The sequence below is a fragment of the Parus major genome, chromosome 3 (assembly GCF_001522545.3).
Source record: "Parus major isolate Abel chromosome 3, Parus_major1.1, whole genome shotgun sequence".
Lineage (NCBI taxonomy): Eukaryota > Metazoa > Chordata > Aves > Passeriformes > Paridae > Parus > Parus major.
The window spans coordinates 12,163,823-12,187,998 of NC_031770.1; the positions used below are offsets into that span (position 1 = coordinate 12,163,823).

General features: G+C 47.2%; 2 protein-coding genes and 1 non-coding gene across 5 annotated transcripts; all 3 read left to right on the forward strand.

The window, feature by feature from the left end:
- Window positions 1-1,035: 1,035 nt before the first annotated feature.
- On the forward strand, window positions 1,036-4,759 carry LOC107202357 (protein PET117 homolog, mitochondrial). Its single transcript, XM_015623036.3, has 2 exons — window positions 1,036-1,197; window positions 4,510-4,759. The coding sequence occupies exons 1-2, from the start codon at window positions 1,102-1,104 to the stop codon at window positions 4,645-4,647; spliced, it is 234 nt and encodes a 77-aa protein (XP_015478522.1). The 5' UTR covers window positions 1,036-1,101; the 3' UTR covers window positions 4,648-4,759.
- On the forward strand, window positions 4,739-23,383 carry KAT14 (lysine acetyltransferase 14). Of its 3 annotated transcripts, none has more exons than XM_015623034.3 (10): window positions 4,739-5,183; window positions 6,881-6,999; window positions 10,130-10,251; window positions 11,941-12,122; window positions 12,632-13,051; window positions 13,955-14,526; window positions 15,015-15,151; window positions 15,658-15,833; window positions 18,874-19,064; window positions 21,559-22,184. In XM_015623034.3, the coding sequence occupies exons 1-10, from the start codon at window positions 4,928-4,930 to the stop codon at window positions 21,730-21,732; spliced, it is 2,349 nt and encodes a 782-aa protein (XP_015478520.1). In that variant the 5' UTR covers window positions 4,739-4,927; the 3' UTR covers window positions 21,733-22,184. The 3 variants fall into 3 exon arrangements, with proteins under 3 accessions (XP_015478520.1, XP_015478521.1, XP_033369136.1); XM_015623035.3 differs by having other exon boundaries at window positions 12,635-13,051; XM_033513245.1 differs by lacking the exons at window positions 4,739-5,183; window positions 6,881-6,999 and adding an exon at window positions 7,920-9,130 and having other exon boundaries at window positions 21,559-23,383.
- LOC117244199 lies at window positions 18,568-18,730 on the forward strand. Its single transcript, XR_004496813.1, has one exon. It is a non-coding gene; the product is annotated as a U1 spliceosomal RNA (small nuclear RNA).
- Window positions 23,384-24,176: the final 793 nt, after the last annotated feature.

A 24,176-nucleotide genomic window follows, 5' to 3' on the forward strand; every position in this document is an offset into this window, starting at 1 on the left:
GTCCCCTCTCACCCCAGAGCATGGAAAAGGGACGAAGCAGAAGAGCAGGGTCACGGTAGGGGACCTGAGCCCTTCGGTGAGGCCCAGCCCTTGCGAGAAAGGGAGGAGCACAGGAACACCTGAACCACCATGGCAGGAACTGAGACCGTGAAAGCACAGCCTGAATGCTCCCTGCTTGGGGATTTTAGCCCCTCCAGTGTTTAAAGACAGGGTTGGGTAGAGGCACTCGGGGGGAAGCTGCACCTTTCCCCGGTGCCAAGGGTGCAGTGTTGGCTCCCATCCACCAGGCTTCTGGCTCGACCCCATTCTTGGCACTCCAGTGGCTTTGGACACGTTACAGGCACTTATGCACAAACCCTAATAACAGTAAACACACCAACGTGAGCACAGCCATTAGGCTCAATTGAAATATTATCATTCCCACTAATTTCACCTTTCATTTTAATCACGTTCATTCAGCAGAGAGATGAAAAAGATTATAACGAGGAAGGATCAGCCTGACGTGTTTGGTTTCCCTCTTCCACTGCACAAGGGATGGGGATGGAATAATTCTGTCTTCAGAGCACGAAAAACTGGCAAACACGAGGCCTTAAGGCCACACACTGAACAATGAGAAGAAACCAAACAATTGAAGAGCAGCTTTCTCCAGCTGCTTCTCCCATGCAATTCGGAATTTCTGGGCGAGGAGAGCGCAGGACTGGTGGTCTTCACTTGACAAAACCAGAAATGCTTCTCGCACGCAGGAGAAACCTCCTTTTGTTTGTGTTCGCCGGCAGGAAGCTCCGGCGAACAGCCCCGGGAGACCCCGGCACAGCTGGGCACCCAATCCCCGGTGGCGCTGATGGAACAGAGGCGCGTTTTTAGTACCCCGTGTCAGAGTCCGTGGCCAGGAGGGTGCGAGTGCCCGCGGCTGCTCCAGGGAGCGGCTTCCCGGCCCCGCCTCCCGGCGCTGCGCCCCGCCCCGCATCGGCGCTCGGCTGCTCGGGCCTTGCTCGCTGCGCTCGGCGCTCGGCCGGAGGCGGGGTGCGCCGCCTCACGCTCTCCTTCACCCCCGCCCGCCCGGCGCTTCCCCCGCCGCGGCCCCGCGCCGCCCCGCCGGCCATGTCGCGGGGCTCCCGCCTGGCGCTGGCCGTCTCCGCGCTGCTCTCCGCCGCCATCGTGGCGGCCGTGCACGTCCAGCAGCGCCGGGAGCTGGAGGTGAGTGCGCGCTGCGGGCCGCGGGGGGAAGGTGGCGAGCTGGGCCCTGCCCCGGCCCTCACTGTGGCCACGCCCACCGGCCGGGCAGGCCCCGCCCCCTCACCTGGCGGCCTGACTGGCCCCGCCCCCACCTGCCGGCTCAGCGTGGAGCCCCGCCCACCACCGAACCCCGCCCACCGCCAAGCCCCGCCCCGTGCGCGCTGCGGACCCGCACCTGAGCCCACATGTCCGTCTGTCCGTCCCTGCCCGCACCTAAGCCAGTGCCCCAGCACTGGGGCTGTGGGTGCTGCGTGTGCCCAGCCCCGCTGCCAGAGGCCAGAGCTACCCCTGCCCAGCGCTGCCCCACTGGTCCTGCCTCGGCTGCACTGCTCCCGATGTTGCTCTCTCCACAAGCTACCCCTTCCCCGTGTTTTCCTGCCTTGGCACCTCTGCTTTCCATGCTCTTTTAGCTGCAGCAGCTCCCTAATGCTGTCCTGTGCGTTTCCCTTCAGGGGCAAATAGCAGTGAGGGTCTCCAGGTGAGGCTCGATGGAGGTGTTTCCCTCCCTTGCAGGAAGGATGTAATCCTGCAGCCTCTAGGCCAAGGCCACCTCCCAGGGCTCTCCCCTGTCTGGCAGTGTTATCCCACTGGTGTGCCCTGTTTTTCTTCAGCCCCACAAATGCACCCTGCTGAAAGAGACAGCGCTGTGCTGGGCTGTACCGTATTGTACTGTGGTATGCCCCTGCTCCCTTCTTGTTCTGCCAGGGCAGGCACAGTGAAAGCTGTCAGAAACACGCCAGTTCTCTGTGCTGCATGTACAAAAATCAGGGAACTCCTGGCAGGCAGCCTGTGTGCCAGAGAGCCCACAGCCAAAAAGTGTCAGGTCTGACCATGGTGAGTCCTAACACAGAGCAATCCTGCCTGGGACTAAAAGCTGTGTGGTTGTGTAAAGGTGTGCTGTGTGTGGGTAGTGTGCTGGTTTGCATCCTGCTGATAAGGCAAGGGTTATAGGAGGGCACACATCTGATCTTTCTCCACTTACATACAAAAAAATCTAGGAAATGCACGCAGAAAAAGCCTGTGTTAAATGACACTGAAACAGTCAGAAATTACAGAACACCAGAGTTCAAATTCTCAATCCATATCCCAGCTCAGCTGGCTGTTGCTTGGGCTTTATGATACATTCTGTAATTAGAAGATAATATTTTTTTCCCCCTCAAGAGATTGTCAGTGCTTAAGAGTGATGGAATTTGGAGGATGAGATGGGTCTGGGTAAGGAAAGAGGCAGGTGTGTGTGAACAGGAGTGGGAGAACACTGAATGGCACAGGCAGTAGCAAGGAGGGGAAAGCTGAGATCCTGGAGTGGCAACCAGCAATGGCTCTGCACTTGCCAGAGCTGATGGATGTGCTGTGTAGATCACCTAACACATTCTAGGTAGATCATACCATGTTTTTGTAGCTGGCTGCTCTCTAATTCAATGTGCCTGCCTTGAGCACTGAGGATCTGGCAGGAATATCTGCTAAATGCTCCTGAACTAAACCTCAGCTGCAATTAATGGCAGTTGAACTTTGAACATGTGCTGCAGAATAAACATCACCCTTGGGTGTTACAGTGAGACACCTAAGCTTTGTGGATCTTTTTGACCAAAATCCTTGGCTAATACCTATTCAGAAGGGCCAAGGCTCAAAGCTTATGTTTTATAAATTAAATCTGAGATTTTCTTTCCATAATTCTTTGTGGTCAAGTTAAGCAGTAGTGGCCTCATGTTCAACAGATCCAGTTATTTAGAGAACATAATGGAAATAAATAACATGCATATTTTGCAGTCTTGGTGTAAGAGAGTATTTCAAGTTTATGCAGATTAATAAACTTTTGACTTTTATAAATTGATGTGCCAGGCCCAGAGTGATTTGAGCTTGCACATGCTTTTCATTCCTGCAGAAGACTAGTAGGGCTAACTTCCAAGAATAGAGGCAGATGAGAAGATTCACTTTTTCATAGGTTTTTGTCACTCCTGACACTCAAATTATAAAGGTGTCTTGTCAAAGTGTGCATTTTCAAAGTAAATACATCCACCATCTGAAAGATTGCAGTGTTTTGTGTAGGAAAGAGGATTACATTCTTGGTGCAATTGATCAGTTAGCTTGTATCTCCCCACATCTTTATTGTTATTAACTAATAGTAACATAACAGTAAGTTTATGAGCTTTGTGTTCAGTTTCAAATTACGGATTTGTAGCCTGAGTTCTGTTGATGGGAGCTGGTGGGAAGGAATGGGTTTTATTGGATTAACTTGTGGAGAGAGTTTTGATTATTGGCTGACATATGTGTCTGTGCATTTTATTAACAAGATAAAATTATTTCTTAAAACCTTTCTGTTTTGATCTTGACAGGAGAAATGATTACATTTGAAGTGTGCAGTTATTGGCATGCTAGGTGAGGAATAAAACCCTGTAATAACTGGTTGAATAATAGTCACAGACATCCTCTCAAGTGACTTCAGGGTCAGCTTTCAAATAAATTATTTGCAGGTGCATTTTGGCATCATTCAAGAGGGTCAAATAAATTATTCATCTTTCACCTAATTATCAAAGTATCAATGTGAGTAAAAATGTGTAGATAAAACAGAGAGAAGCGTATGGAGGAAGCAAAGAGCAGCTGGGATTGTCTTTGGGCTTTATACACCCATTGAGGGGTTGCACAAGCTGCTGGTCTTGTGTTGCATGTTATGTATTGATTTATATATATGTGTTATGTGATTTATATATATATGTTATGTATTTACATGATTTATAACAAACCTTTTAGGTAAAGGGGATGTTTTTGAAGCAAGTGCCTTGCTTTTTCAAGAGTTTGGCATAAGCAGTCTGTGGGTATTTTTTTAAGATTGAGACATGAGCATAAAGAAGCAAATGAAGACACATTCCGGTTTTAAAACAGTTTCCAATTTGTCACACAATTGCCTCCAAGCAGAGAAGTTTTGAGGAGCTTATTCTGATTTGGTAAAGATTTAGGTCAGAGATAACTGGATTTTTTAGATCACATCTATGCTGCATGGCATGGGAATTACAGGCTCCTTGCATTTATTTGCTCAATAGCTTTGTCACCTAGTAAACCAAACCATCTGAAGTGAGTGCAAATGGAACACTTTTTGGTGTAGTGATACTGGATATTGGCTCCTCAAGATTCCAGCTACGTTAAGTTGTTGTGGTAAAGACCCTGCAACAGCAGCAGAGGGAAGGAACAGCCTTGCAGGAGCGGTGGAGCCTGGGCGGGGTTGATCCCTATCAGCATCCCCCGGGCTGTGATAAACCCTGTCCCTTGTGTTTTCAGAGGCTGCGGAGTGGCGTTGTCAGAGATCTTGAGCGTCAGAATCAGAAAAAGGAGAACATTCGCCTGTTAGAAGAGCAGATTGCTCTGACAAAGCAGCTCCTGGAAGAGAGAGACAAGGCGCTAATGGAAAAACGTTAGCAGCAGTCCTAGGCGCTGGCCTGGCTCCTTGGAGGTTTGATTAAAGACGTTTGAAGGCCATTTGCATCTCACTTCTTGCAGGTGTTTTAATAAACACAGGTAATCTGTGAAAGACTGGTTATTTTGTATAAATTTAATCCAGCCTCTTTAGGCTTTAGGGCAGACAAAAACCCATTTCCTCTGTGATTGGTACTTGGACTGTGGAGACTTGGCTGCGGCACATACGGATGGACTGAAGGTGGGGAGGTAACAGCTCACTGTGGTGCAGGATCCCTCTAGGATGGCCAACAACGTGCACATGAGTGGGCTGCTCAGCCGCCACGACGATGAAGCCACCAGGACCTCCACCTCTGAGGGCCTGGAGGAGGGCGAGGTGGAAGGGGAGACTCTCCTGATTGTGGAGTCCGAGGACCAGGCTTCCGTGGATTTATCGCACGACCAGAGCGGGGACTCCCTGAACAGCGATGAGGGTGAAGCGTCCTGGATGGAGGAGATGTCCTATTACTGTGAGAAATGTCAGAAGTGGATCCCAGCAAGTAAGGCTGCCAGTTGTGTTGTGCCTGGCCGTGGTGGGTGTTTGCAAGGTGTTTGTGCTGTCCTGTGTTCCTGTTTCACAGCTTGTTGGGCTGTACCCTGTCCTGTCTTGGTGGGTGATGCCTGCTGGCAGGGAATGTGTTAGACACTTCAGCCCAGGAGCTCAGTGTGTCCAGAGCTGGTGCTCTCTCTAATAAAATCAAACTGTCTTCTTCAATTGGTAGAGAACATTAAAGTTCAGAAACGTGCCCACCCTCACAATTCTTGCAGCTGTTTAGGGACTTGGGCCAAGCGCCCTGACCTCTCTGCTCGCTCAGATAATGACAAAAATTCTTGCTGTAAAGCTCTGGGGAGGAAAAGGACTTTGTGTGTAATTTTTTTCCCCTCCCTGTTGATTTGTCATATCTGTGGAGCATATGGCTAAATCTCAACCTTTATGTTTTCCCAATAATGTGAATTTAAGTTGGCTTAGAAATGTTCCCAGCCTTCAGCAGCCAGCTCTGGGGTGTGTTTGGAGCAAGCTGCAGAATTTGATGCCTCTCCATAAGATATACGCTGTTAGCAGTGTAATAGACAACTTTACTTTCTAAATTCTGGATGATCTGATCTGTTACTATATTCAAAAGCCAGATATTGCTAAACACTGGTTGGCTTTGGTTTTGGTGGTGGGCTTTTTGTTTGGTTTGATTTGGGGGTTTTATGTTTTTTTTGTTTGTTTGTGGTTAGAAATTATGAACTGTTTAGGTGGCACCTGTTGCAGATATGTCAGAGCTGCCCTTTTTGCCTTTTTAGAATTTGCCTAAATTTACAATATAAAAATCTCTCAAGGTGTGGTAGTGAATGTTTAGTTGTTAATATAATGAAACCAGCATCAGACTATTAAATTACTACAGAGTAAAGGGAAATATTAACTTGAAATATATTAATAAAAAAATGAAGCAGAGTTAAAGGTAGCATGAGCTATCTCATGCTGGAGCACTTGGTTTTACACCCAACTTGTTTTATTTTACAGATATGTTCCTCTCCACAGTTGCTGTAACAATGCACAGAGCAGAAAAGGCCAGTTGCAAAGCAACAGTAGCCACATACAAATGTGCAGAATAAACGAGCTGTCAAAGGGAGATACTTTGCTTTTTCCTAATCATTCACTTCTAGGGAGTTCTGTTGTCACTTGTGAAAATGGCCACCGTGCTCAGGCAAATTACTTTTTTACTTGAATTGGCATTTAGAAATCCTCTTGATCTACTAATGGTGGGGTTTTTTTCCCCTCATCAGACACAGTTGCAACTTGAATTCTGCAATTCAGTATGGAAGCAGGGTATCCCTATCTTAAAAATGCTTGATCTGGAGTCGTTATACAGTAAAAGAGATGAACTCCTAGTAGCAAAATACCTTTTGAGTGTGCCTTTCCAGAAACACTCTAGTCTTAACAGTTTCCCTGTCCTCCAGTGTAATTTTTCACTTGTTCATGTTTGTGTAAATTAACTCCTGGTGAGTTTAGAAGCCCTGATTCATATGATCTTTTTTCCTCTGCTGTAGAAACACAGAATTAGAGCCTGTAACTTTGGGTGCATGGGGGTTTCCAGGTGGTTCTGTCGTTTGTTCAGATAAACTTGATCTTGGAAGAAATCCAAATTTTATTTGCAGCACTTTTTCCTATAAAAGGACAGAAAGATTGATTTTTACCTTTTCATTTTAGGTCAACTGAGAGAACAGCTCAGCTACCTCAAAGGAGATAACTTCTTCAGATTTACTTGCTCTGATTGCTCAGAAGATGGGAAGGAGCAATTTGAACGTCTGAGATTAACATGGCAACAAGTAAGTGAGATGTTTGTGCCAGCAGAACAACTGTGGGACTTTCAGAAATTGTTGGTTGTGTGTGTATGCTACCTGGAAAAAGGAGGATCAGGTATGGGTAACAAAGGAGCATTTGCATGAACTTCAGAAATTAATTAGCTGAGGATTAACTATGTGAGGTCTGCACATGAGAACTTCAGCATTTGGCATGGAAATTGAAAGATAATCATACAGACCACATTCCTTTTCTTTTTTTTTCTTTCCCCTTATGTTGCTTATGAATTCATGGCTTCAAGCAGGTTTGGAAAAGCAAAATAAACGGAATTTGGCTTCTAGGCATAAACATTTTTTGTATCTAGGAAAATGTAAACCTGGTGAGGTGGCAACATAGAAACAGAAAGCTTTCCAACTCCCTGGGTACAAAGCTCCAACCTGGCTGCTTATGCACTGGCATCAGTCCTTGCTGGTATTCACTGTTCCAGTCATTTGCACACCTGAACAATCAAAGTAACATCTGTTTGTATCCTTTGGGCTCATAGAATATCACAGAATCACAGGATCAGATAGGATGGAAAAGACCTTTGAGATCATCAAGTCCAACCCATGACCTAACACCACATGGTCAGCCAGACCATGGTACTGAGTGCCACATCCAGGCTTTCCTTAAACACCTCCAGGGATGGTGACTCCACCAACTCCCTGGACAGCCCATTTCAATGCCCAGTCGCTCTTTCTGTGAAGAAATTCTTCCTAATGCCCAGCCTAAACCTGCGCTGGTGCAACTAAAAATGTGTCCTTCTCCTGTCACTTGTTCCCTGGAAGAAAAGGCTGAACCCACACCTGTCTGCACCCTCCTGTCAGGGAGTTGTAGAGAGTGATATGGTCTCCTCTGAGCCTCCTCCTCTCCAGCCTAAACACCCCCAGCTCCCTCAGCTGCTCCTCATAGGATCTGTTCTCCTTGCTGCCTTTCTCTGGATGTGCCCCAGCACCTCAACATCCTTCCTAAATTGAAGGGCCCAGAACTGGACACAAGGATTGTGGTGCAGCCTCACCAGTGCCAAGTACAAGGGAAGAAGCACTGCCCTGCTTCTGCTGGCCACTGTTCCTGATCCAAGGCAGGATGCTGTTGGCCTTCTTGGCCACCTGGGCACACTGCTGGCTCATGTTCAGTCTGCCATCAGTCAGTACCCCCAGATCCCTTTCTGCCTGGTCTCTCCCCAGCTGCTCTGCCCCCAGCCTGTAGTGCTGCAGGGGGTTGTTGTGGCCAAAGTGCAGGACTCAGTACCTGGTCTTGGTAAACGTCCTGTTGTTGGGTTTGGCCCATGGTTCCAGCCTGTCCAGGCACCTCTAGGTGGTGTCAAAGGCTTTGCTGAAGTCCAGGTTGACAAAATCCACAGCCTTCCCTGGATCCCCAGGCAGGTCACCTGGTCATAAAAGGAGATCAGGCTGGTCAGGCAGGATCTGCCCCCCCTAAATCCATGCAGTAGGTGCCAGGTGATGACACTCAAGATGATCTGTTCCATAACCTTGCCAGGCACCGAGGTCAGGCTGAGAGACCTGGAGCTCACTGGATCCTCCTTCCAGCCCTTCTTACAGACAGGTGTCACACTGGCCAACCTTCAGCCATCAGATACCTCCCTGGTGAGCCAGGACTGATGGTAAATGATGGACAGCAGCTTGGTGAGCTCTTCTGCCAGCTCCCTCGGTACTCAAGGATGGATCCCATCTGGTCCCATAGACTTGTGAGCATCTGAGAGGCTCATCAGGTCACCAGCTGCTTCCTCCTGAATAATGGGGCTGTTCTGCTCCCTTTCCCCATCTACCAGCTCAGGAGGCCACTTGTCCTGAGGACAAGCTGTCAGATTGTTGAAAATATCAGCCTTACTGGCTTTTCCTTGATTCTTGCCCATAGGCACTCAGCCTTATTGTCATGTAAGATAATCTGAAATCCTGCACTGCTTTCTCCTGGTGGCCAGTGCAGGTAGGGGTCTGTGCTGGCAGACTGGCAGAGTTTCACCAAGTTCCAGATGGGGAAAGCAAAGGTCTCTTCAGAGTGCCATGGGGAATGGGCAGACAAAAAGAAAATGGGTGAAGAAGAAAGTTGTGACCACCTTCCTGGGCTTCCAGCAGCCAGAGCTGCTGCTGCTTCTTGGTAAGTGGAATTGAGAGAAATGGTCAAACTAGCCTGGAGCAGGAAGAATGGGGACAGTGATTTCTGGATTTTTTTCAGAGTATGTGGCCTGAACAGATCTGTATCTTTAGCCAATTGTAAAGAGAATTATTTTTAACATCCTTAGACATTGTCCCACATGACTTTAAAACCCACAAAATCCTAGTTATCAAACTGAGAGGGGTTGTGAGGTAGGAATAGGGGGATGGGGACATTAAAGCTGTCCGTATTTCCTCATTTTGACATCAGTGACAATGCATCTCAGAAAGCCAAGATCCACTGTGAGGAGATCCATCTCCCCAAGAAAAGCAGATTTCAGACTTCTTTGAGGGTGAAATGAAAGTTGTTATTGGAAGTAGAGCTGTGTGATTGTTGAAAGGTGATCCCAGCCTAGCTGACTTTAGTTTTGTTCTAATAAATTAATTAAAATTTATTAAGTAAATGTAATTAACAGTTGGTCAACTAGGATTTACTTGAAGGAGGTGAGATATTTTTCAAACCTGCCCTTTAGTTTGGGTATGTTACAGTACAGGATTTGGTTATGAAGTGTGTGAAAGATCGTTGTCACAATGTTTCTGATGTATTGGATAGCGGGATTACTTGTGACCTTTTTTTTATTTGAAAGACTGTTTCTGTATCTCCACATCACATTCAGACCCCAGTTGTACTGTAATTCATTTATACAACAGCTGCACAATTCTTGTGTCTCAGCACAAACCTGTATAACTAGGCAGCTTGTTATTCCCCTGGGATGGAGAAATCTCTGGAAGAATGTGCATCTAACAATAGAAAGACAAGAATGGGCAGCACAAAAACAGGAAGAAGATGGATTGCAGAAGTTGCCTATGAGATGTTGCAAAAATAAGATATTTATGAGGGAGCAAAGATTTGTGTGTGTGTGTGTGTGTGCAGCAGCTGTGGGGGTCTGTTCAGCAGAAAAAGCAGAAGGGATTCACTTGTGTCCAACACTTTCTGTTCCAGGTTGTCATGTTGGCAATGTACAACTTGTCTCTGGAAGGAACGGGCCGTCAGGGGTACTTCAGATGGAAAGAGGACATTTGTGCTTTTATTGAGAAACACTGGACTTTCTTACTAGGGAACAGGTAAAGACAAGATATTTCCCTGAGGGTCTGGTTGGTGAGCCAAAGGAATTAAAACTTGTTATACAGATGGACAAGAATCCTGGTTAATTTGGTGACACCTCTGTTGAGCCTTACAAGTGATAAAAAAGGAAGATTTAATATTGAGAATCTGAATGCAGGCATGAGGGGTACACTTGAGAAAGAATCAGAATTTCTTACTGGGGAAAAACAACCCCAGGAGAGTCACACAAAAGCAATACAAATGCATGTATTTTGGATTATTTCTTATCTTCCTTTAGGAAACATGTGAACCTGCAAAGACTGAGTTTTTCTAAACAGTCACAATGGATGGGCTAATCCTGGTATTGCCAAACTTTAGGGACAAAAATGTGATCCAGCAAAGTTCTTTGACTGTTAAGCTTGCAAGGACCAAGTTCTTCAAGGAGAGCTGAGCCTCACATTTTAGATTGTTCTGGATATTAATGGAATGGTTTTTACATAGTAGGTGTTAAAACAATTGAAACATTTTTCAGTATGTGTTAAGACACTGTTAGAGTAGGAGCCCGAGCCCCTCTCATTAAGGGCAGCCTTCATTTTCCAGGTGAACAGCACTTCTTTTTGGGCATGCTGAAGCTGTCAAACCAAATCCTCACTCTTAATGTGTGTGCTGTGGAGGCAGGAAAGGAACTGAGCAATCCTTGGAAGTTGTAGATTTGATTGACTTCACAGCTTCTATTCTTCCCCAGGGATTCCTCTGTTGTAAGATCTGGCCTTTCTTCCTAACCAGATTTGGTCTTTGGCTTTGCTTTCAGTGCTTGTCTGTGCCTCCTTGCTCTGTTCTCAGAAATGTTAGCATTTGTCATCTCTGGAAGCCCCAGGGACCCTGACAGGAGGGCAGCTGGTGGCCCATTGTCCCTCATTCAGGGAGCTGATGCCTCCCAGGGTTTGCTGCTGCCTTTTGAGACTTGCCCTGGGAACTCCTTGCTCTGATTGAAATTCAGAGAGTGATTCCTGGCCTCAGACACAGCCTTCCCACTTGCCTGGACAAGCCACTGATGGAACAGAGACAGCTGAATCACGTGTGTAGCAGTACAAACCATGCAATGATCTTCTTCCTTGTCATATTGAAGTGCAGCTTATCCAGATTTACTGTAACACTCCAGACTTTGAGCTGCAGCAGCTGGGTTTGGTCCCCCACCTTTGAGATTCAGTACCCCAAGGTGTGTAAGGGCAGCAGTGAGCACCAACTCAGCCAAGCCTTAGCATGTACAGATGTTCCTGCCCGTGGGGGTGTGCAAAGACAAGAAGAAATCCTGAGATTCTGAGCAACTGAGGTTAGACTCTGCACCATGAACCTGATTATCCCAGAGTCTGAGGGAGTACCTCAGTTACTGGCTACAAGGACAATTCTTCAGTATTTCTTCTCTAAGTGACATTTGTACCTCTTCCCTAAGTGACATCTTATTTAGCCCTGTGACCAGTTCCTAAAGGAACAAAAAATGCTCAGATGCCCAGTAAGAGTGCACTGCCCAGCAGAGGGAAAGTTAAATGCAGCTCCCTGCATCCAAGGGGCCAAAAAAGTGCTTCAGGAGTAGTTCAGTGTGTGTGTGTGCCAGTGCCACTGGCAGAAACATCCTGAACATCTGTTCAGGATGGAAGCACAGCTGGTGAGTGGAGACCTAACTCTTGTTTTTCTTTCTCCCACCACAGGAAAAAGACCTCAACATGGTGGAGCACAGTTGCTGGCTGTCTCTCTGTGGGGAGCCCCTTGTTTTTCCGCTCAGGGGCACAGGAATTTGGAGAACCGGGATGGTGGAAGCTGGTTCATAACAAACCCCCAACAATGAAACCTGAAGGAGAGAAGCTGTCATCATCTGCACTGAAGGCAAAAGGTAACTCTGCACTGGCCCAGAGCTGGGAGAAAAGCATGAGAAAAGTTCAGCTAAAGCCAGTTTGTGTGCATGTACACTCCCTTAGTTTAGATCCACTGTAATGGTTGACTGAAGAGAACTATGGTGCATATACTGTAGTGTGAGAAGCCTGTTATATTTCATTACCTTTTTCCATTGTGCTGATTCATAGAGTTTTGAGGCCTGTGCAGAGTGGTTTTGGTTGTTTTTTTTTTTTAGCTGAAATCCACAATCTTCCCACTTCTCTTTACCCTGGGGAATGTCTTTTATCTTTTGTCATTAGATGCAAATTCTCCTCTGTGTGGAGGAACAAAATTTGGGCTTTAATGAGGCTTTAGTCGTACACTGGCTTAATGCTACATGTCCCAGAGTGAATTTTTCATACACAGTGAAAACCCCATCTTTTAAGCTTTGTAGCCAGTGTGTTTTTTGACTGCATAGTGTGAATCCAGTGACTGGAGGAGCTCAGATTAAGCAAGCTCCTTCTTCAGCAGCTTCCAAGCCCCCGCTGGATCCCATCATAACTGTGGAAGGCCTTCGGAAGCGGGTGAGCCGCAACCCAGTCGAGTCAGCCATGGAGCTGAAGGAGAAGAGGTCCCGCACTCAGGAAGCCAAGGACATTCGGAGAGCCCAGAAGGAGGCAGCCGGCTTCCTGGACCGCAGCACTTCCTCCACTCCTGTGAAGTTCAGCAGCCGCTGCCGCCGGCCCGACATCGTCCTGGAGAAAGGAGAGGTCATCGACTTCTCCTCCCTGAGCTCATCCGACCGCACGCCTCTGACCAGCCCCTCTCCGTCCCCGTCCCTGGACTTCTCTGCCCCCGGCACTCCCGCCTCGCACTCCGCCACTCCCAGCCTGCTCTCGGAAGCAGATCTCATCCCGGATGTCATGCCACCACAGGCACTGTTCCATGGTAAGAGCCACCATGGGTCTTGTTTAGTGATGAACCGTGTGCAGTTTTCTGGGAATATTTCTTAAAAAAGAAGCTCCCAGTGAGCTGCAGGATCCTTTCAGGATAAGATGGAAAGTAACTGGCAGTATTCTGTTGTTTTAGTTGAGTGTGAGAATTGACTGATTTTCCATAGTTTTATTGTCATCTTCTAAGACCAGAAGAAACCCACGTTATTGTTTTCTGAGAGATCCTGAATAAACAGTGGGTAGACTTCACACAGCAACTGCTCGACCACTCAGCATAAGCATTTATGACACAGAAGACATAGTTACATGGCAGGTCTAGTTTTGTTTCAGATGTTTTTTGTGGGAGAAATCTTATTCCCATGGTAATGTCCCAGTATTATAAGTTTGATTGTGCTGATTAATGGATGCTAAATTTCAGTGAGATTGCAAAGCAGTGTTGCAGGCTGAATTCTCTTAGCTCCTTAAGGAGCCAGTCTTCTGGGTGACAGGAAGAATAGTGAGGTTCTGTAGAGGACAGAACCTCTCCAGGGTATTCTAGCTGAAGATACAGCTCACCAGCTTGGTTCGACCTTTTGATCCCCAGTCTTTGGGAATTTTCAGCAGCTTAATGTTCCTCAAAGAGCATGTGCTTGCAGCTCAGGAGGGGCACTGTTTCCCGATGCCAAACTACAAGGCACTTTAGGAGCAGGATTGATTCTGTGTCCTGAAATTGGACTCTATTCAGCATCTCCCATCCAAAATCAGGAGATCTGGGAGTACATAGAAAATTAAGTGTGTTGGGTAAACCCACATTAGTGATTCCTTAGCAGAAAAATGCTGTGACAAGCATTTTTGAAATGTGACTTTGATGTTTAAACTATTTTTTCTTTCCCCTGGATTATTTTGATCTGTACCACAGATGATGAGGAGATGGAAGGAGATGGAGTCATAGACCCAGGAATAGAGTATGTGCCCCCTCCCAGTGGGGCAGCTGGTGCTGGCACCATGATAGCAAGCAGGAAAAAAGTGAAAACAGCTGAGCAAATCAAGCAAGAGGTGGAGAGTGAAGAGGAAAAAACAGAACGGATGGAAGGTGACAGTGAAGATCCTGAAGAATCAAACACACCCTTGCAGGTGAGAGGACGAGACAAGGGAAAGTTACAGCTGGAGAAGGATGCTAAACCCAGAATTCCCAAGCACACCTCAGTTAGCATCTATGAGGAAAAGCTGCTGCTGAAGAGACTGGAAGCCTGTCCCAATGCTTTGAGCATGACCCCAGAGGCCCGGAGGCTGAGGCGCAAGCTGCTGGTCAGGCAGGCCAAGAGGGAAAGAGGACTCCCACTCTTTGACTTGGACCAGGTTGTGAATGCTGCACTGCTCCTGGTTGATGGGATTTATGGAGCCAAAGAAGGCGGTGTCTCCAGGTCCCCAGTAGGGCAAGCAACATACAGAACTACTAGCCAGGACTTCAGAATCTTGGACAGATACCAGGTGGGTGTTCCCAAATCTAAGTTAGCTTTTGGCACTTTTGCTGCTGCCAGCAGTGTCACACTGAGGTTATCTGGCTCCTAAAGTGAAAAGGATTATGTGAACAAGACTCATTTTGGCCTGGGGCTGTGTCCCCACCAATGCTCTCCTAAGTCCCTTTCTTCTTGGGACATGCTGGTTCAGCACTGCTGTCTGTCACTGTCAGCACCACAAATGTCGATGTATTTGTACTCCAGCCCTGCCCAAATGCTGGTGGTGGAGGCCTGGGAGTACCCAAACAGGCGGGTGTGTAGGAGGGAGATGACTTGCAGCACTTTTAGTTTTGGGCACCAAATTTGTGAGTGCCCAGCAGAGTCCAGAGGTGGGACCAGCACTAAGGGTCCAGTCCACCCTGTCGCACTGAAAGGCCCTTACTCTCTCTCCATATGATCCCCTTGTTGAATCTCTGACTGACCTTCCTGCAACTGTTGTGCATTTTTTTGTGCATCCAGACAATGCTGCCTGCCACAAAGGGATATCGCCAGCAGACAACCAAGTTTCTGTACCGCCTGGTAGGCTCAGAAGACCTGCTGACAGACCACAGTATTGTCAGCCCTTACACCTCCCGTGTCCTTAAACCTTACATCAGGTACAGAGGGTCTGAGCTTGCTCTTGGCTTGTGCACCGCCAGCCCACGGAGAGGACACCTTTCTTGGGCAGTGCTCCTCACTCCTCCTCAAAGTACAACCCAGTGCACCATGGTAACCCTGAAGGGATAGTGTTTGATTTAGCTGAGTAGTGAAATGGATTGCATTGGGAAGGGGAATCTCCAAGAGGGGGTGAGGGCAGAGAAGGCATTGCTGTAGCAATTCAATGCAAGTTGCACCCACTGTTGGGTCAGAACCGTGATTTCCTTGCTCATGCTGTAAGGAAAGACCGTCTGGACATGCTGCAGGTCTGGAAAGTGTCCTGGTGTCTGGCACAAGGGTACTTTTGCTGAGCTGGGGGCTGTTTTCCTGTGTGAATGGAAGACTGTTCTTTTATTTCCTAAGTTGAGCATGTCAGAAGATATTTCATGGACAGTACTTATTTAGCTGCAGTGTTAGTTCCTGTTACTCACTTGCTTTTTGTGTTTCCTTTTCATGTTCCTGGCAGACGTGATTATGAGACAAAGCCCCCAAAACTCAGGCTGCTGGCAGAAATCCGGGCAAATCCACACAGGAATGATCTCAACTGGAAGGCTGAGCCAGAAGCACCCATTGATTACTGCTACGTTCGCCCTAATCACATCCCCACTATAAACTCCATGTGCCACGAATTCTTCTGGCCTGGTGAGATTCCTCCAGTGCTTGGGTTTCCAAGAAAGAAGTAGTATTGTTCAGAAAAAAAATGTTCTTGGACCAAATATTTCTTCAGCTGATGTCTGGCTGATTCTTAGAAACCCATTATCTGATGTCACAGGAATGCATTTGAGGTGGAGGCATGGGTTTGGTGTCTTTGTCTCTGGAGATGGTGTAGAAATGGCAATTAGGTCCTAATTAGCACAGCACTAACAAAAATAGGTGCTAATAGGAGTAGTCCAGGTAGTTTAGTAGTTAATTTAAGCATTCAGTGAAATGTTTTGCAGAATCAGGGGTTGAAATTAACAGCTGTATATCAGAGATTACTGTTCATTTCCTTTTCAAGAAGGTTTCTTCCTAGCAGTAAGTTGGATATGTCAGAGTTGGGAAGCTGTATGAGGACTGCCTGAGGTCACTTGGTCTGTTCAGCCTGGAGAGGAGGAGACTAAGAGACCTCATCATGGTCTGCAGCTTCCTCAGGAGGGGAAGCAGAGGGGCAGGCACTGATCTCTTCTCTGTGATGACAGGACCCAATAGAACTGCTCTGAAGCTGAGTCAGAGGAGGTTTAGGTTGGATATCAGGAAAAGGTTTTTCACCCAGAGGGTGGCTGGGCACTGGAACAGGCTCCCCAGGGCAGTGGTCACAGCACCAAGCCTGCCCAAGAGGAGTTTGGACAATGCTCTCAGGCACAGGGTGTGATTCTTGCGGTTGTCCTGTGCAGGGCCAGGAGTTGGATTTGATGATCCTTGAGGGTCCCTTCCAACTCAGCATATTCTGTGATTCAATTAATTGTTCTGTCGTGATGTCCTTTATTTCTTCAAGCCTCAGTATTTACAAGGTATGGACAAGATTAGGTTTGTGTTTTTCTGAGTAATTTCTGGAACTGCAGGTTCTTTGGGGACAATGGCTGCCCTTTCTGGGGGTGGTTACGAGGCTGCAGTCTTTAGTTCTGAAATAATAATAGGGATGTTCATCTGCTGCATGCATCAGCTGCTTGATCAGCAAACAACGCAGCAGACTATTTTAGAAAAGCCCAGGACAAACAGTACACACCTTTATTGCAGGTGACTGTTTGCTTTGTGTTTTGATTTGCAGATAGTGATTCAGCAGGGCTGTAGCTCAGCAGTGCCCATATGCCGCAGTCAGGACGGGAGCTCTTTTTGCTACTCATTATATGCAAATTGTACAGTGTGGGGAAAATTACCTGGCACACCTTTCCTTTCACAAGCTGTTTCAGAGTTTGTGAGAGACACTTGCAATCCCAGCAGAGGCTGAACCGCTTTGTCACTGTCTCTCCTCTCCTGATAATGCATTTGAAGTTCTGGCCAAGTTGGGTTGCACATTCATTAAGTTCTTCAGGACTCACCCTGTTTTATTTAACATAAGGAGCATGGGTGTGTTCCACCCAACTGTGAACTGTTCATCATTAAATCAGAAAGCTGACACTCCCATCAATCTCCAAACAAGAATCACAGTCTTTGCCATGGCAAAACAGTTCTGAGGCTGGGATATGATCATTGCATCCTGATTCTGTTTTTAGTGATGCTTGGGAGGTAAAGCCTGGATGCAAAGGGTTTAGCTGGCACAGCTTGGGGTTGGGAGGCAGGGATAAGCACCTGGGTGTTGAGCATCATTGTACCAGCGCTTAGTTCTATCCCTCCAAATCCTTCCTTTCAGAGCTGTTCCTGCTTCTCCCAAGGCAGAACTAGGTTTCGAGGTATTGACTGCAAACGAGCTGGTGGAAGAGAGATTCCCGGGTGTTGTTTCTCACAGTGCCTTGGTGCCCTAACGGGAAACCTCTCCCTAGCGGGAAGCATCTCCAGTGGTGAACCATCCTAAGCTAAGCATCTTCCTACAGGAAAAACTGCACCACTGCGGAGCCGCCAGCGCCCGGGGCAATGAGTGTTCCTGTCCAGACGTGCTGCGAGGCACTCCATAGGCAGCGGCAGCTTTGGCTTAATTAACACAACGCCCGATTGCCAATCGATCCCTCCCACGTCTTGCTCCACCCAATTTACTCTCGAGCAAGAAAATAACTCGCCCACTTCTTGGGGCCTGGTGCCTTATGAAGTCTGCCTCTCATCAGGAGTGATTTCTGGAAAACATACTCTACTATTTTGTTACCCCGTGTTCTGAATACATTGCAATTGCCAACTTGAGGCTGAAGCAAATGTTTCTTGCACATCTCCTCTGTGGCTTGCATCTCATTTAGGGTCTGTCCATGCAAATTACCAAGCAGTCAGTCTTCAGTGCCTCGAGCTGAACTGTTTGATGCTGACAGGCTGTGTGGATGCTCTAGGATTGCAGCAGCAGGGTGGATAGGCAAGGTAACAAACTTGCAGCCTCTTTCTGCGTCCAGCCTCTGACTCACAGAAGCACACAAGGCCTGAGAGGCTACCCTGTCCCTCAGATTAGAGAATTTGCATGGTAAAAGCAAGTGTTTTGATAGCACTGGAAGCTGTGATCAGGCTCACAATGAAGTTCCACAACCAGCTGAGTGTGCACAAGAGACAGCACTAAGAGCTCCAGGCAAGGTGGAGGAAAAAGACAGGAACCATAGCAGGCAATGCTATCAAAGCTGAAACCAGTTTCATGTGGGCTGCTTCTGAAGAGAGTTAAGTCTCAGTTTCATCCTTGAGTCATTTGAAAGGAAATCAGCTTTGTTTTTTCCACACTAGCTTCCTCTAAGCACATCTTGTTTTGTTCTATCACCTTTTTCCTTAGATACTTACCTGGCAGGGGAGACACCAGGTCAGGCAGCTGGTTTTCCCAAGGCAGGGTTCATCCCTTGCACTCTAGGTGTCCTGACCCCTGGGATTTCACAAAATGTGGGACATTTGGCTGCATAATTCGTAGTAACAGAGGACTGCTCTAGCAGGGGCCTTGGATTATTCTATGATGCTGTGATCTCCTGCTATCACAAATTTGAAATAAAGAGAAGGTGTTTCTAAAAAGCCTTAAACCCCTGGATTTCAACTACACTTTTCTTTTGGTTTGCAGTGCTTCCAATTGCTGTTTCTTTCTCCCTAGGAATCGATTTGTCAGAGTGCCTGCAGTATCCAGACTTCAGTGTTGTTGTCCTTTACAAGAAAGTTATCATTGCCTTTGGCTTTATGGTGCCAGATGTGAAGTATAACGAAGCTTACATCTCTTTTCTGCTGGTGCACCCTGAGTGGAGAAGAGCTGGGATTGCAACCTTCATGATTTACCATCTTATCCAGGTAATGGAATGAAATCATCCTGTGAATCTGCCAAAGAACCAGCTCTCATTTCTTCCTTGTGTGCACATGTACAGATATTAGACCGTAAGAACCCTTTTTGTGAATGTTTATGGGAGGAAGTAGCTCCTGCTTTGGAAGTTAAAATGTGCCCAGGAAAACAACCATCCTGGTCATGTCCTCAGAATTAGAGGGATGCTGCACACTTCAGCTGCTTTGGGATTAACTGTGTTCTTCAGTGGTCAGTAGTTTGTGTAAAAGGGATACTGTAAATGGGAGGTTTAAAGGAGAAAATGAGGTAAGACTGGGCAGGGTCAGTCAGAATTATTGCAGCTCTCTTGATTGCACCTGGAGGTTTATTCCATGCATTCCACTTAACTGATCTCAATCACTCACTTTCATTTTTATACTCTGGTTCAAATACAGCTGAGTTAATGATAAAGTGTTTGCAATCTCATTGTTTGTTTAAACTGGCTTGTACTGGGCCTTGTTCCACAGGAATACTTGGGAAAATTAATGTCAGCTAGCTGAAAGGGTGATATTAAAAGAGTTAAACCTCATTAATTCTCTGGATGAATACTTGTTATTCAAGTAGCCTTAATTCCATTGACTTTCTTGAATTAAATTGCAGGAAAGGCAGCTTAATTGTGAGTAAGGATGCAGATGTATGTCCTTTACAGAGCCTAACTCCATAGTTTTACCACTCCCTGAACTCTCTTGGCAGAGCTGCGATGGGAAATATTTCTTAATTTGTTGTAGTCAAGGTGAGCTTCACTAACAAAAACTCACCATTGAAACTGTTTTATCCTCTTTCTTACTTGGCTGAAGCAAGGTAGGGAGTGCTGGCAGAGCCCTGGGTAAAGTGATCCGTGCTTTGGAAAAGCACTTTCCGCTCCTGGGCCGCCTGAGGGTAACTCTGCTACCTGCACAGCTCTCTGCAGTGCTGACACAGGCCTGTAATCAATATTCTTTAAACTCACCCCTTGCATTTCCCAGGCAGCTCTGTGTGAAGTGTTGAAGGAAATTGCCCTCAGCTCAGTCTGCTGATGTGAGATGTCAACACCAGTGGGAACAGGCGCCAAGGTTTGCACAGTTCCAGCAGGTGGACTCTCAGAGACTTCCCTCTCCAGCAGAGCTGGGATGCTGGAGTTGGCAAGTCAGCCACAGAAAATCCTCACACCTTTTTGTAGGATGCATCAGATCAATTAACCTAATCCTGCTTGCATGAAATTCCCTGTTGAGGAAAGCCAAGCAGATCTGAGAGATCTGAGTCTGATTAGGCACACTAGCAGTGAGAGATCAGCACTGTATGTTTGGCTCACATTAGGTTTATTCTGCTGCTGCTGTCTTTTTGACAGTGGTAGAAGGGGTTTAGTCCTGTAAAATAAATGGTGATTGTGACCTGTTCCTCAGTCTCCAGGTTGCAGGTGCTGCTTTGCAGTCTGCTTGGACTTGGGGTCTCCTCTCTAGCTTGAGACACTTTGATGCTCTGTTTGGATCAAGAGTAGGTGGCTGACTTTGGGATCAGTGTGCTGAGTTTGGGGCTGAATTCTTGGGAACAGCCATAACTTAACAGGAAAGTGTTTTGATGCAAATAGTGGTGGCTGGTTTGCTGTCAAAACTTATCCTCTCATGCATCTGTCCCAGAGGACTAAACTGCATTTTCTTAATGATCTCATTCAAATTTTCTTTTCCCCGAAACAGCTTCATATTATTTCTTTTTTTCCTTCCTTTTTTAAATTCCTGGGAGTTTTCCCCTTGAATGTTTTATCTTGAAGATTTCCTAGAGGGTATTACTGTTCCCACTTAGGAGTTACAATACACTCAATATACATGGAATGCTATTAAAACACTTGATGAAAGCAGTAAATAAATTATTTCAGCATCTTAATCCGAGTGTTGCCGGCTAGAATAATTTAGGATCTTCAAGGTAACTTCAGCTATGCTATTATTTGCTGTCTGAACTGAATTTCCTGCCTTCTCAGGAGGCGAGTGCTGTGCCCTGAAGGATGGGAGAGGAGCTGGGTGGGATAGGCAGGAATTCCAGCGTGACAGCACAGAGGTGCTCAGGCAGTCCCAGAGAGCTCAGCTCTGTTTGCTGACAGGGAGGAGTGCAGAGCCTGATCCTCTGGCATGTTTTGTCTTTTCTTCAGGCCATTGTATTTGAGATCAGGGCTGTACACCAAGGTTATTTTTAATTAACAATTACTTTAGTAATTGACAATGGAAAGATGACAAATTATAATCCCAAACCTGCTTTCATTGTCAGAGAATCCACATTTCCCAGGAACAAAGGCTTGGAGCAGCAGCAGCAGCAGCGCTCCCTTTGCTGTTGCTATGTGTGGTAACTCCTGTGCCGGGGCCTGTGACTTTTCTCACATTTCCTCAGTACCTTGGATCCCTGAGCTGAATCTCCTCACCTCCGCATTCCCCCAGAGGCTGTCTCGTTCTCTCACAGTGATATCTCCCTTTTTTCCCTCTCCCCCTCCCTTGGCAGACCTGCATGGGCAAGGACGTCACCCTTCACGTCTCTGCAAGCAACCCTGCTATGCTGCTCTACCAGAAGTTTGGATTTAAGACCGAGGAGTACATTTTGGATTTTTATGACAAGTATTACCCCTTGGACAGCAAGGAGTGCAAACACGCCTTCTTCCTCAGGCTGCGGCGCTGAGCTGCTGGAGGGGGCTGGGGAGCTGGGAAAAGCCCATTCCATCCTAAAAACTCCCCCAGCTTTCAGTGGAGGATGTTGGCTGCCACAGGAAAGCTGGAGCATGCTGGTGTGTTTATCCCTAGGACTTTGGATGTCAACAGTGAGATGCTGTACGTGGAAAACACAATCCAAAAGGATTGGTTCCTGTGCTCCAAAGGGAGAGACCTGGAAATGCCAACTAAGATACACTGAAACCACTGGAAAATTGAAATTCCTTATGGGGAATTTTCCTACCACTGTAACTTTGGAGAGCCTCATTAGCAAACAAACAAAAATACCAAACTAAAAAATGTTTCTCACTTCAGAGGGGCTCCATGGATTTCAAGTTTTGAAACCTGTCAAAAAAAATGTTGCAGGTTTTTTTGTCTCTGTTATTGTTTATAAGCAAAAATGAACACCTGAACTTAAACCATTCAGTGTTTCTGTGGTTTGATTGCTTTGTTAGGAACTGTCTTGAGTCTGTGAAGGGAAATAAGGTACTGGTACCTGTAGCTGGATGTTAACTTTAGGAAAGTTCTACACACGCCAGATGAGTAGTCCTGGAACCATGTTTCAGGAATACTGAAGAGTGTGTGGATTCCTGTGATCTCAAGCACAAGGCTCAGAGGGGACACCTTTGTTTTGCTCCTTCCCTGCTGCCTTCCCTTCCCCTCCTTGCTCAGTGTGAAGTTCTCGTAGCGCGCAGTGTGTTGTGTTCAGGAACAATGTCAGGTGGGTTTGTGTCTAGGCAAGGTAGGGCACCACAGCTGCCAAATCCAGCTCTTTGGAATCTTTCCACCTCTCTGCTGGTTGTTGGTCTGCAGATCAGCCCTTTGGGCACACCTCTAACCACAGAGCAGCCTCACAGACTCCAGCACCCACCTCCTCCTGCTACAGGCGCTCTGGCTGGAAGACACCCAGAACAGAAGTAGTGGGGATATTTGAAATGCAGGCTCTGATTTGTAGAAGCATTCTGCTTCACAGCTTGGAGGGAGGAGGGAGCAGAGGTGGCCCAGATCCAGTTCTTGGAAGCAGCTAGGCTCTAAGTAGCAGTAGAGAGGAGAGCAAAGAATAAACAGAAATACCCAAGAATTTAGAAACACAACCCAAACAGTTTCTCTGGTAGGGGGGGCTCCTTTTCCACAGTGTAGCAGGCTTCTCTCCCTCCCTGATTTTCAGTGCAGATGAACAGACAGCTACACTGACCAAAGGTCAGGCTGTGCATTTTAACTATGGATCACATCCACTGGGATGGTCCTTTCACATCAAGCCCACAGAGAGCTACACACCGAATGTGACTTCTTTGTCCTTCATCTACTGTGTGTACCTGTTAGCTATCTGACTATAGCAGTAGTTGCCACAGTGGAGTCTTAATTTTGGTAACAGGAGAGAAAGGAACACAAAATATGTTCTTGTGTTAGCCAGTGTTCATCACCACCAACACAAAACCAGTGGTAGTGGAAAGGAAAACCAGCCCAGCCAAGGGTTGTGTGCCCAAACTTCTGTGCACATTTCTGCCTGTTTCATGACTATGTGAAAATTTTCAATGTTCTTAATGTTATGAGGTAGCTGGACTTCAGAAGAAAAGAAATATATGTCTTTATGAATGGAATTAAAGCCCTTCCCTTGGAAACGCCTGTCTGTAGTCATACTGTTTGTTAACGTGTCTCTCCATCATCTTATTTCATTGGAATCTAGCGAACTCCGGTGTGGCCCTTAAGAGGATGTGTGGGCAGCTGACCAAGGCCAGAAGTTCCTCATTTCCCCACACCAGGCACACACATGCAGGCCTTAGCAGGCTCTTCCTTTCCAGACAGAATTAGGAGATCGAAAAGTAGCCTGAAGAAGATGACCCGTTCTGCATTGTGCTCTTAAGGTGACCATAAAGATTCTGTGGACCATCTTGCTCTGTGGCTTTGTCCCTCAGGGACTGCCAAGTGACGACGGTGTTGTAACAGCCCTGTGGCACCTGCTGTGCTGCGGACAGCTTGTTTTATCCCGATCCTTCATTTAACCGCGGCTCCTCAAAGGCGGTGAAGTGATCCTCGGGGCGGGAGCCACGGCTTTGCAAGGGGTGAGGTTCTTCTAAGGCACGTAGTGAAGCAAGCAGACAAGCGGCGCTCTCAGCCCTCTGCTTCCCTCTGGTGCCTCAGGAGCCCGGCTCACCCGAGCTGTGCTGGAGGAGCCAGCACCGCCCTGCTCCGCGGCACGGCTCCGCCACCTTCCCGGAGCTGGGCAGCGGCCGCAGCGCTGAGAGGAGGAGCCAAACACAGCTTAACAAAGCAAAGCTTTCCTGGAGAATAAATGTGGAACCCCACCCTTTCCTAATAGGGCAGCAAAGCCCAGGTGCTTCCCTGAGCTCTGACTCGTTGGCGCCGAGAAAAAGGCGTCCTGTGGGGCGGGGGCTCGGGCTCGGCGGGCGCCGT